The sequence below is a fragment of the Mixophyes fleayi genome, chromosome 8 (assembly GCF_038048845.1).
Source record: "Mixophyes fleayi isolate aMixFle1 chromosome 8, aMixFle1.hap1, whole genome shotgun sequence".
Lineage (NCBI taxonomy): Eukaryota > Metazoa > Chordata > Amphibia > Anura > Limnodynastidae > Mixophyes > Mixophyes fleayi.
The window spans coordinates 42,851,689-42,864,121 of NC_134409.1; the positions used below are offsets into that span (position 1 = coordinate 42,851,689).

The following is a 12,433-nucleotide window of genomic DNA, read 5'->3' on the forward strand; positions in this document are numbered from 1 at the left end:
TGGGCAGAGGGGCATGTGGGCAGAAGGGGCATGTGTGTGTATAGCATGTGGGCAGAAGGCACATGTGTGTGCAAAGCATGTGGGCAGAAGGGGCATGTGTAAAGTAGAGATGCTCCCGAGAAACGAACACACCCAAACTTAGCCACTCGGCTCGGTACTTTAGCACGCCATCGAAATTGAAAACAAAGCAAAATGTCATTGTTATATCTTTGGATTTCGCGAGTTTTGGAATCTGTAAGTACCGCCCTCCACAGTGATCCAGCACCATTTAACAGAGGAACACAGATGGTGTAGCATGGTTCTTGGCAGTCTCTAGTGCAGCTGGGCAGCGTCATAGGTAGAAAAGAAAGAGGAGGGGTAGCAGTGTTCTTCAAAGTCTCCAATGACATTCAGGAGAGCTCCATTGCAAATTGTCATAGCTGAAATAGAAATAATAGGGCTGGCAGGCTTGGTCTTCTAAATCTGCAGTCACATTGTACTGTGTTACATAGGTAACACACAAAGAGCAGAGGTCCATTGCTCCAATGCTATTTGTCATTGCTGTAATAGAATTAGTATGGCTGGCAGTCATGGACCAAATCTGCAGTCAAATTGTACGGTGTTCTATAGGTAACACACAAAGAGGAGAGCTCCGTTGCTCCATTGTTAATTGTCATTGCTGAAATAGAAATAATAGGGTCGGCAGGCTGGTTCTCCTAAATCTGCAGTCATATTGTACAGTGTTACATAGGTAACACACAAAGAAGAGAGCTCCATTACTAATTGTCATTTCTAAAATAACTATAATAGGGCTGGCAGGCTTGGTCTTCTAAATCTGCATTAAAATTTTACTGTGTTCTATAGGTAACACACAAAGAGTAGCGCTCCATTGCTCCATTGCTAATTGTCATTGATGAAATACAAATAGGGCTGGCAGTCTTGGTCTAAATCTACAGTCAAATTGTATGTTGTTATATAGGTAACATACAAAGAGGAGAGCTCCATTGCAAATTGTCATTGCTGAAATAGAAATAATAGGGCTGCCAGTGTTGGTCTAAATCTGCAGTCACATTGTACTGTGTCATCAAAATGGATTTACAGCAGTACACAGAAGGCCAAGAGCACCACGCAGCTACTGGCACCAGTCATGATGATAGCAATCCCTCTACGTCATCTGCTAAAGTCTATGCTAAAGTGCATAGTGTTTTTAAATCAGGGAAACAAAAAATGTAAAAAAACACCTTTTACCTTGGTCAAGAAAAAAAGACCTGTAATTAAGGCAAAGTTATCTGCAGAAAAAAAAATTGGCAACATAACATTCTACACACGCAGTGGCAAGTAAAGAATGAGGCCTTCGCCTTTCTCTTTAAGTCCTAGTTCTGCAACTGTCACTGGGGCATCTTCTGGTAAGGTCAGTCATGACCAAGCAAGACCTTGTCATTCAGACTCCAAAAGTGGTGTCCAAATACTTTTATATGTAAAAGCCGAGCTGTAGGATAACAGTAAGGTCTTAGAGGAAAATGTATGTTCAGAATCAGAAATGGCACAAATCCCTGAGGAGAATCTATCCACGAGTGCTATGTGTAATCTTAATCTTTCTGATAGAGTACCCATAAGTAAGGCCCCTTTCTGCATTTCTGCAGATGTGTGCCTGAACAGCTCAAGTGTAGCTGGTGATATACAAATTGAGCATCCAACTTTGAAATTGCAACAGGATGAGGGGGATATTTGTGTAGCTGACGAGGGCGGTAATGAGGATGTTGATGAGGATGATGTTGTTTGTGTCCTGCACCAGTGGAAGCAGTTCTTACATGTGATAAGAAAAGGCCATTGTCATGCCTGGGCATAGGACTAAAATCCACTTCTTATGTGTGGAATTATTTTTACACAAATCGTGACAACAGTTGTCTAGCCATTTGTAGCTTTTGTAAAGTCAGTAGAGGTAGGGACCTTAACCATCTAGGAACCTCATCCATGTTACTCCATTTGAAGCGAGTTCATGGCAAGCTGTTGGAAAAATCAGAAACTTATGCTAAAAAATAACAACAAGCAGTCCAGCATCAGCTACCTCCCTTCTCTCAGCTAGATCCCAGCACCTGCAATTTACACCCCAACACCTTCATCATCAAGATCCTCACAAATGATCAGAGTTAGTCCTGCATCCAAGTTTCTAAGGCTAGATGACTCCTCCCCTATTCAGGACTCCTCAGAAGAATCCTTGACCTTTAGGCCCACTGCTGTTGCTCCTGCTGCTGGGGGTGCATCTTCAACCCAGAAGCAGACCAAGAAGAAGACTACTAGTAGTTTACAACAATTGACTGTTAAACAATCCTTTGCAAGAGAAAGCAAGTATGAAAGCTGTCACTCAGTCGCAAAGTGGATCACAGACTCCATGACGACTATGCTAGTATTAGATCTGCGTTCAATATTCACTATTAATGCAGCTGGTTTTAGACAGTTACTTGAGATCTTGTGTCCCAGTTACCAAATTCCATCACAACACCATTTTGCTAGAAAGCTATTCCTCACCTCTACCAGAAGGTTCATAAAAATCTAATTATTGGGCTATAAAATGCCATTCTATCCACTGTACACTGAACCACAGATATGTGGACAAACGGAACTGGGCAAACTAAAGATTCTATGACTGTGACAGCCCATTAGGTTGGTGATTCGCCTTCACCAGCAGGAACAGCAGCAGCATGTACCCAAGTACGTCACATTTTTCAGAGGTAGTCTACTCTGTGTATCACCAGCTTCACTAAGAGGCATACAGCTGACAATCTGTTACAAAAGCTAAGGGATGTCATTGCAACATGGCTTATCCCGCTTGGACTCTCCTCAGGATATGTCATTTCTGATAATGCCACCAATATTGTAAGAGCATTACAGCTGGGTGATTTCCATCACATTCCCTGTTTTTCTCACACAAACTTGGTGGTGCAGAGCTTTTCAAAAATTACAGGGACGTGCAGGAGATGCTGTCTGTAGCCCATAAAATATCTGGACATTTCTGGCATTCGGCAAAAGCATGTAGGAGATTGCAGCAGCTGCAAAAGCAATTTGCCCGGTCACCAACTGAAGCAAGAGATAGTGACAAGGTGGAATTCCACCCTGTATATTCTTCTGCGGATGGAGGAACAGTGAAAAGTCATCCACGCTTACTCAAACCTTGACATTGGGAAAGGAGGGTGGATGTATTTCACTCAAGTGTAGTGGAGAATACTTTCCGTGTTTTGCAAGGTGCTGAAACCATTCGATGTAGTCACCTATAAAGTGAGTTCAGACACTGCTAGCTTGAGTCAAGTAAATCCCTTAGACTTTTTGGAAAAGTAGCTTGAGAGACTGAAGTAGGAGATTAAACACAGCAATTACGCTAAGTATGTTGTACTTGTAGATCAAGTACTTTATTCGCTACGCCAGGATCCAAGGGTTATCAAAATCTTGAAGTCGGATCACTACATTTTGGCGACTGTGCTTCATCGTAGGTTTAAGAGCTATGTCTTCTCTGTGGTTCCAACTGACCCAGATCTGAAGAGATGCAAGGAGCACCTGGTGAGCAAGATGACAGCTCAAGTGTTACGTGACAGGACAGCGTATCCTCCTTCAGTTTCTGACTCAACTGTTACTAGGATCCTTGACCTTTAGGCCCACTGCTGTTGCTCCTGCTGCTGGGGGTGCATCTTCAACCCAGAAGCAGACCAAGAAGAAGACTACTAGTAGTTCCCAAGAGACCCAGGGATGATGCAGATGACACAGCACAACATTTTGACATCTGGTCTGTTATAAAAGAAATGACCAAAAAACGTGACACCTCTGCTGTAACTGCACCTGATCCTACTATCAACATCCAAAGGATGGTGGAGGATTATTTTACCGACACCTTAGTAATGGACACATCAGACAGTCCCTTTACATACTGGGAGGAAAAAAAGGGAATTTGGAGACCCATGTACCAACTCACTTTGCACTGCCTAAGCAGCCAACACTTCATTGTGTACTCGAAAAGAGTTTTCAGTACAGCCGGGAACCTTGTCGGCAATCGGTGTAGGAGGCAACTTCCTCAAATGTGGAAAAGATTATGTTCCTAAAATGTAACTTCAATTTCCATGAGCAAGGCCTTTCCCACCAATTACATCAAAATAATTGGTGGGAGACTTCTGTAATGGTGGATTCCAGCGGTGATGAATTGATAATGTGTGAGGATGATGTACAAACCGATGACGGTGAGGATGAGACTGAGGATGATGGCAACAACATTTTGCCAAAGTAGAGTTCATTGACAGCACTGTCAGGTGCCTTAATCCCATTGTTAGCTTGTTTTGTGGGGGTCCAAACAAACCAAGCACATCAGCCTCAAAAGTGGCACTCCTTGTCGCTGAAGTGCTTGGTTTGTTAAAGTGTGCATGTCCTTTTTACGATCCAACATAAGGGTGGGTGGGAGGGCCCAAGGACAATTCCATCTTGTACCAGTTTTCCTTTCAGCTACTGCTGTGTGCCAATGTTACCTACATGTGCTATATAGCACATAGCACTGTTGTGTGCTTTGCAAAAATCTTAGCCACCCATTGATGATGCAGATGACTCAGCACAACATTTTGACATCTGGGCTTGTCTACTGTAAAAGAATTGACCCGAGTTAGTGACACCTCTGCTGTAACTCCACCTGATCCTACTATCAACTATCAACATCCAATGGTGGAGGATAATTTTTTATTTTTTTGAACGATATAAAGATTACAGTTTTATTAACAAAGAACAACGTTGCTTGCAGAAGTAATGTAAAAATGGATGTCTGAATAGACGTGTATATGTATTTCTCAAACCTTCCACTTTGCTGCTGTTTCATCAGTATTGCACAAAGTGTAGTCTGCACTTTTCGTTGAAGGTACCTAACTATATTTTAATTTTTTGGGAGTGGAGTCTGATTCGAAGCTCAGTGATGAAGCTGCTTGTTGCTGTGAATAACAATGGCTCTTTTTAGTGCATTGACTGGCCCCCTGGATTGGTCTTGGTCTGATAAAAGCTTGCATCCCAGGGGGGTCAGCCATGTATTAGCTGTAGAATTACCACAGTTATCCAAGGAAGCGATCATATGAACCATAACTGATTTCAAGATCCAAGGACAACTCCATCTTGCATCACTTTTCTTTTCTACCACTGCTGTATGGCAATGTTTCCTAGATGTGCTATGAAATGCTGTGTGTCTGTGTCATTGCTCTGTCGCTTAGCATCCAGCCAGGTTGCTGCAGTCTTTGTTTGAATGTGCGTGAAAATTGACTGCAAATTACTTGAAAATAGTGTTATTGAGGTTAATAATAATGTAGGGGGGGAGCAAAATTAAGTGATTTTAGTAAAAAATAATAGGGATTTTAGAAAAAAAGAGGGATCCAAAATCAAAACCAAAACATGAAGTTAGTCCAGAACCAAATCCAGAACACAGGGGTCAGTGAACATCTCTAATATAAGGCTGTTTAGCAGAGGGGATAATTGTGTGTAAAGCATGTGGGCAGAGTAAGTAAAGCTGCTGGGCATTTCTGTAATGAGAGTGCTACAGGGATACTTCCCTGGACTATGGGAGCCCTGTAGCACCAAATGATTGTATCCTTTAATGATGATATATTAAATTAGTCCTTGCCTTGTGCTTTCACCTCCTAGGCATGCCCCCAATGGTATGTACACACGCCGTGGGCTGAGCACAGCCGCTAGGCGACAGCACATAGGTTTCCCATCTAGTTGACTATAGGGGGGCCTCATGAAGTTGCTGTACAGGGGACCAAAAAGTTCTCTTGGCAGCCCTGGAGGTGACAATGGATATTGGTGCAGGGAGAGCTTTTATATTATTACCATGTGTGACCTTACGCTGGTGCTAAACTCATTGCGTAGTGGAGCTTATATTAGATACAAGCTAAGTTTGCGGCGTCTGTAATCAGGATTTTTTTTTTTAACCAAGCATGTACCGGATTTGTAATAATACTATGGGGGTCCTTCTGACCTGAAGAAAAGAAGACTGCAATCAACAAGGGGGCCCTTCTGGCAAGAAAAACAGAAGATATTTACAAGCTAGGACATTTGGAATTACAAATTATTTGGGACATGGTTTTTAAACACATTTGAACTAAAAGCTGCTGACAACAGATGAAGACATCAAATTGGTGAGCATATTGGGGTTTTATTATTTTTAATAAAAAGTTTTGATGCTAGATAGGAAATTGTGGTTTTGTTTTGTGGAACCACAATTCTCAGCCAGCCATGGGTGTCAGGCCTTGTTGGCACTTGTGGTTCCCCAAGTGCCAGCATGACCTGACTGCCATGAGTATGCTGGTGCTTCTAGTTATACAAGCATCAGCATGCCCACACTGGTTATGGCACCCTGGCAAAACAAAATGACGTCTGTTTGTTTTTTTTAAAATTATAATCGCCAATATTACTCTATACCCACCGCCCAGGGGTGTGCGATGAGCCCTAGTGCTTTTAGCACTGGGCTGGTTATTGCTAGAGGGGGGTCCGCTCATTTTTTTCGACAGACCCCGCTCCATAGGGAATCCAGCCCAGCACTGAACAGCCAGAGGTTGGTTTGTCATTATGGCAGGGGCAAATTTTTCCCTGATTTTCATGCAACCAGCAGTAGGCTGGCAGCACTAGGGTTAATCGTGGTTGGGCGTGGTACCCCATGCATTACCTTTGACAGCTGACGGACCTACGGCTGGATAGACAGCCAGTGTAACATTGATGTGTTTACTAATCTCATAGCTAGAAAACACAGGAGAGTTTGCTAAACATGTGAGTGTTTGTAATCGCTGCAAATTGCCAGAGATGGCCAGCGATTTTGAAGATCAGAGTAAAAATGGCAGCTTAATATATCTTTTTGCTTCTTTGTTTTTTCCGTGGCGCGACCTGTGGGGAGATAAGATGGGGATAGGGAGGGAGAGAGGGGGGGGGGGGGGGGGGGAAGAGAGAGAGGCGAGACAGTATACACGATATCGACAAAACAGCTATAAACAAAACTGCAAAAGGAGCTATAAACATCTCCCACTCTAAAAGAGCCACCTGACGGCCGATATCGTGTATACTGTCTCGCCTCTCTCTCTTTCCCCCCCCCCTCTCTCCCTCCCTATCCCCATCTTATCTCCCCACAGGTCGCGCCACGGAAAAAACAAAGAAGCAACCAACAAAAACCGGAACTGGAACATCCGGAACATCCGTCAAGGCAGCACCAACCCTCACAAAAACGAAACAAAGCGCAGACGTCCCAGGTAAGCCCTCCCAAAAGGGTCCCTACCACCCACTCCTATTATATCTTTTTAAATAATGTTATCCCAAAATCAGCGCTCCCTCCCGTTTGCAGCCTAAGTATATAATAAATGCCACTACATTAAAAATAAATTTGATCAATAAAATACAACAAGGCGCATAGGGCAAAACAATATGACCAAATGATTCTTTGATCTTCTAACACAAAAAATAATAAGAATGAAAAAGTATTCTGTATAACTTTCTATCTCTTTTGTTCTCCAAAACGGCATAATAAAATCCTGTGGTACTCCAAATAAACTTGGCATAAAAAACTATTAAACCAAATAAATAGTCCACAATGTCCATAAATAAGAGAAATCAATCCTTTCAGAAGAAAATGGAGCCCACCCGAACGTTGCCGATCCGGGCCGGATCCGAGACAGATCCGGGTATTCCCGCCAATTGCAAAACTGAAACCGAGGCTCTGAGTCATAATCCCGCTGTCAGATCTCGTGATACTCGGATCCTATAAATTCCCCACTAGCCGCCGCCATCTTCACTCGGGCATTGATCAGGGTAGAGGGAGGTTGTGTTAGGTGGTCCTCTGTCCTGCTATATCTCGTGCTGTGCTGGGGAAATAACAATGCCCTTAGAAGGACACAGCCCAGCCCGAAAAATTTTAAAAAAGTTATAAAAAAAAAAAAAATTATAAAAAAAAGAAATTAAAGAAAAATATCCAAAAACAATCCTGCAGTATAAATCCATTGGTACTGCAATATTACAAAGTTCACTGATTCTGCAGAATAGACTGGGAATTAGTGGAAATGATTGTTATTGAATGTTATTGAGGTTAATAATAGCGTAGGAGTGAAAATAAACCAAAAAACTTGATTTTCACACTTATGTTTTTTTCAAAATAAATCCGAATCCAAAACCTTAAATCCGAACCAAAACCTTTCGTCAGGTGTTTTGCGAAACAAATCCAAACCCAAAACCTCAAGCAAATCCGAATCCAAAACACAAAACACGAGACACCAAAAGTGGCCGGTGCACAGCCCTAATTTTTTATTGCATTTTAGGTTTAGTGGTTTACTCTGAGGCACCTAGCAAGGAACACCTCTGCAATGATAGTTCTCACAGCTCCAATAATTATTCAGTCCCTATTAGTTTAATGGTGCCCAAAGCATGGTATGTGAAGTGTGATTTAAAACCCCCAGAGGTAACAGTGTCACAAAAAACATTAATATTTGAATATTAATAAAAGAAACTAGATGCACCAAAACATTTTTCATATCCACAGTTCCCAGTTTTCTTAAACTTTAAAAGGAAATTGATACATTTTAAGTTCATATTACATATTTTCTTTTTTTAAGAAGACTACTACTGTATAGTACCTGAACTAAAGTAACCTTTTTGGCTTGTAGAGAAATTTACCTGAGTTCTATAAGGTAGGGAGGGCAAGACTCAGCAGCCTATTCTAAAGGGAAAAAAAACTGGCCCAGTGACCCAGCCTAAGATGGGACTGGCCCAAGAGGGCAGATGCCCCTTTGCCCTCCAGCCCAGCCTGCCCCTGTCTATAGGTTCTAGTTATGTGAATATTCTTACCATCCCATAATTTTTGTCACACTTTATACATTTAAAATAATTAATTTACATCTGTCTGTACATTTCCATTACATCATTTCAATTACGTGCTATTACATTTCTGAAAAATAAAACGTATTTCATAATTGATATGCATTAATAAACTGTTAGTGTTTTAGATATATCATAATTGTGTTACTTTAGTGCTATTTCTTACCTTGTCATAACTTTCTGTTCTACGTTTGGTGTAGTTCTGCTTAGACCAAGTCAATGGAATTAAAATTTTAGCCGTCTTTATGAAAAGTCTCTTCTGTGTGGCATTAAATAGATAATGTGTTGCTTCATTTAACATGTCCTAGCAGTGACAAATCAGATTAAAAATTAGGTAAACCTAAGTATATTAAACATACATTACATTTACCAAGTAATATGAACTGTGCATGGTTTAATCACACATTGCATTGCTATAATTTGCTTGCTAGAACCAATTAAATAAATTTTTACCTTGATTTTATCAATAATCTTTACATCTTCAGGCAGTCCAGGATGAATAGCGATGACAATATCTTCGTAGCCACCTTTATTAAGATTAACCATGGAAGTTTGAGAAGAACTGTAAATCTGAACTGTGAATATCACAGCAACCAACCACAATTCCATGTTGTAAATCTCAGTCTCATCCACTGGTTGTTACTGCATGTATGAAAAACACTTTATATACTCTGATAAAGCATAGTCGACTATTTCTCAGTAAACAAATATACTATTTTACTATAGGTGGATTTATTGTAGTTCCTTGATTGTCACATACTCTTATCCAGTAGCCAAGGTTATTGAGTCCATTTTATTACTCTAAATTTAGTATTATTTCCCCAGAAACATGATTCCTTGTTTCTCTTTGAGCTCACTCTTCAAAAATGTTGGTGATAAGAAAATAAATCATTTTATAGACAGGTAGGCATGTTGTTAAATTTTATTGGGTCTGAATCAAATGTATTATTTGCAGAGGACAGAAGTTTTCACCAGCCAATAAGAGTTGGGTGTATTGAGAGCATTTCTAGTTGCACTTTGATCAATGTAAAAAAAAAATGTAATCATTCAAAAGTTATATAAATAACAAAAACAGTCCCAGGGGTATTTACTATATGGCGGCATGCTCTTGTGCACATGTGCATCCTGGTACTTGTAGTGCCACATGTATGCAGTATAAATGGTGCCCTATCATGAAATTATAAGTGTTGCCCCTATGATAAATAATTATTGCCCCTTAATATCTACTATATAAATGCCTAGTGGCATGTGTGGGAAAAAAAAACCAAGCTGCAGCGCCACCTGCTGGGCAGAGTTATACACTGACCTATATATTTCTTGAAGGAGAAGTGACAGTTGGGAGTGGTTGGTGGTTGCCGGGGGTGATAGTGGGTTGTTTTTAACACCTTAAGTAGCTTGATGAAGGATGAGGTGATGGAGAAAAATGATGAGGTGGTGACATGTGGACAAAACCACGTTAAAAAAGGGCGCTTGCGTCGGGAAGTAACGCTCTTCCCCTGAGGAGGCCTGGGCTAGGCCCAAATGCATGACAAGAACCTTTTTAACACCTTAAGTAGCTTGATTTGACTAGAATGCATGAGTATCATGCACGGGTTAACTTGTAATTATATATTCATATTGCCCTATAATATTACAATAATATTGCACCCTTAATATAATGAAAAATACAATTTGCTCCAAAAGTTAATTTTGTTCCTTACACAATTAATAAGGATTGGTTTTATAATATAGGAGTCAATGGTGCCTCCTCTTATGTCCTGAATGTCAAGATTGTTCAAACTACCTATTTTGTTATGTTGTGGTTTGTGAAACAGCAGTTTAGAAAATATGACTGCTTGTATTTTGACCATATTAAAAACCAAGATGGCAATTAGTAAAGTGGTGCTCTGGTTTTCATCAGTTTTACTGCCGGTTAGGTCTTTAGTAAATGTTTTGAAATAACCAGGAAAGCTCTGAAAACTGTCAATTTAAGCAAACCACCCTTTAAAAAAATCTACCCCCTGATGTCCCTTCACTCACAGGATTAAGCCATAAATAAGGCAAATCTCAGCATTATTTTAGGAAAAAGTTTTAAATAATGAAAGTGGTGATTCTAAAATGCTAGGAGTTTGGACTTTGTGACGTCTAGACTTTTGCACAGTGTACCTCTTCTTTTGCTGCCCTAGGCGCACTTTGACACGAGAGGCCATAAAGCCAAACGCACTTGAACTCATGTGTTTGAGCGAGTGTCATGCACTTATCCATTTGGGGTTAAGTCTCCTGCATCCCCCCAGCCATTAATATCCACAACGAAGGCTTCTCTATATATTCCTCCACTAGTGGATGCTGGACCTCTTATTTGCTGCACCAAATACCTCTTTCCTTACCTTTAAATGTCACAGTGGTGATTGCTTTTACATGTATGTGTTTAACAAATATCTCTTCCTCCTCCAGGTGAGCCACAGTAGGCAGACTAATTCACATGGTGCACACACATATTGGCTACAGGTCACTGCCTCTTTGAAGTAATCTGGCTCTTGGACCTTTTGTGTGGAGGACCCCTTGACCTGCTTTGTGTGGGCACATCTTTGTGAGTCCAGAAGGGATGTAGTCACTATCACACCAGATTTAGCACCGGCCAATCATAAAGGATTATTTCCTGGGACCAGTGGTTTAATAGCAATGTGGCTTTCCACTGTTTGGTTTCTGCTATTAGTTGTTAGCGGACTTGCATTGCTTTCTCCGCCACCATTCTTATTTAATAAAACTGTGACCTTTTGCCAAATTTACATTGGTATTCCTGTGTTTATTTATCATTTACAGTATTAAGCTTGAAAATGCGAAAGAGGTTTAGGTAAAATGAAAAAGAGGCATCAACACTATGCAGTTTAAGGAGTGGAGAGTAGGCGAATACTTTAAAGTATGTTGGCAGGGCTACCTAGGCATGCAAAAAACAAGGTGTGCTGTGGTGTTGTGCTCTTGGTGAATGAGGTCCAATGGAACTTCATTATCCACAGGCACCACAGTGACTCAGGCTGGTTGCTAGGCCGACAACACACACCTGCTAGTGTGAGAAGAAGGAGGGATTGTCAGCAAGGGGGGATTGGGAGAAGACCAGGATAGAGAAGCAACAGTACAAGAAAGAAGAAGAGGCATGTGTCACAGAGAGGATGAAGACAAAGAATAAGTGTGGTGAAAAAGGAGTGACTCAGATAAAGAAAGTGACAAAGTAGAGGTGATGTGAAAGTTGGGGACCTGGGACAGTGGGGTGGAGGTCCCTGGCTCCCCAGAATTTCCCAGGAACAGGTGAGTGGCGACTGCCACCTAGAGACAAAACTACTGTCCACTAAGCAAGAATGGAGAAGCCACATAAGGTGGAGGACCCCAAATGAGAAAGGGGGGTTTCTGCATGCCGCAGTGTGGCTGCGTATACAGAGAGGAAAAGTTCCCAGTCCCAGATTGGGGGAAAACTCCATATTGCTAAAGAGAACCCCAAGAGGGAGAGGGGGACATTTTTCATGGAAGAGACTGTATATCTGATACTGTGTATCAGCTATATATATTTCTTTATTGCTGCAACTATTATGCTTTTTGTGCTGGAGGA

General features: G+C 41.2%; 1 protein-coding gene across 1 annotated transcript in view; it reads right to left on the reverse strand.

Moving 5' to 3' along the window:
• Positions 1–9,697, reverse strand: part of LOC142099216 (calcium-activated chloride channel regulator 1-like) — a 71,828-nt gene extending 62,131 nt beyond the window's left edge. Inside the window, exons 1-2 of the mRNA XM_075182436.1 lie at positions 9,304–9,697; positions 9,017–9,154 (exon numbers count right to left, since the gene is read on the reverse strand). Coding sequence (XP_075038537.1) covers positions 9,017–9,154; positions 9,304–9,459 — 294 coding nt within the window. The 5' untranslated portion in view covers positions 9,460–9,697. The remainder of the gene's footprint in view (positions 1–9,016; positions 9,155–9,303) is intronic.
• Positions 9,698–12,433: the final 2,736 nt, after the last annotated feature.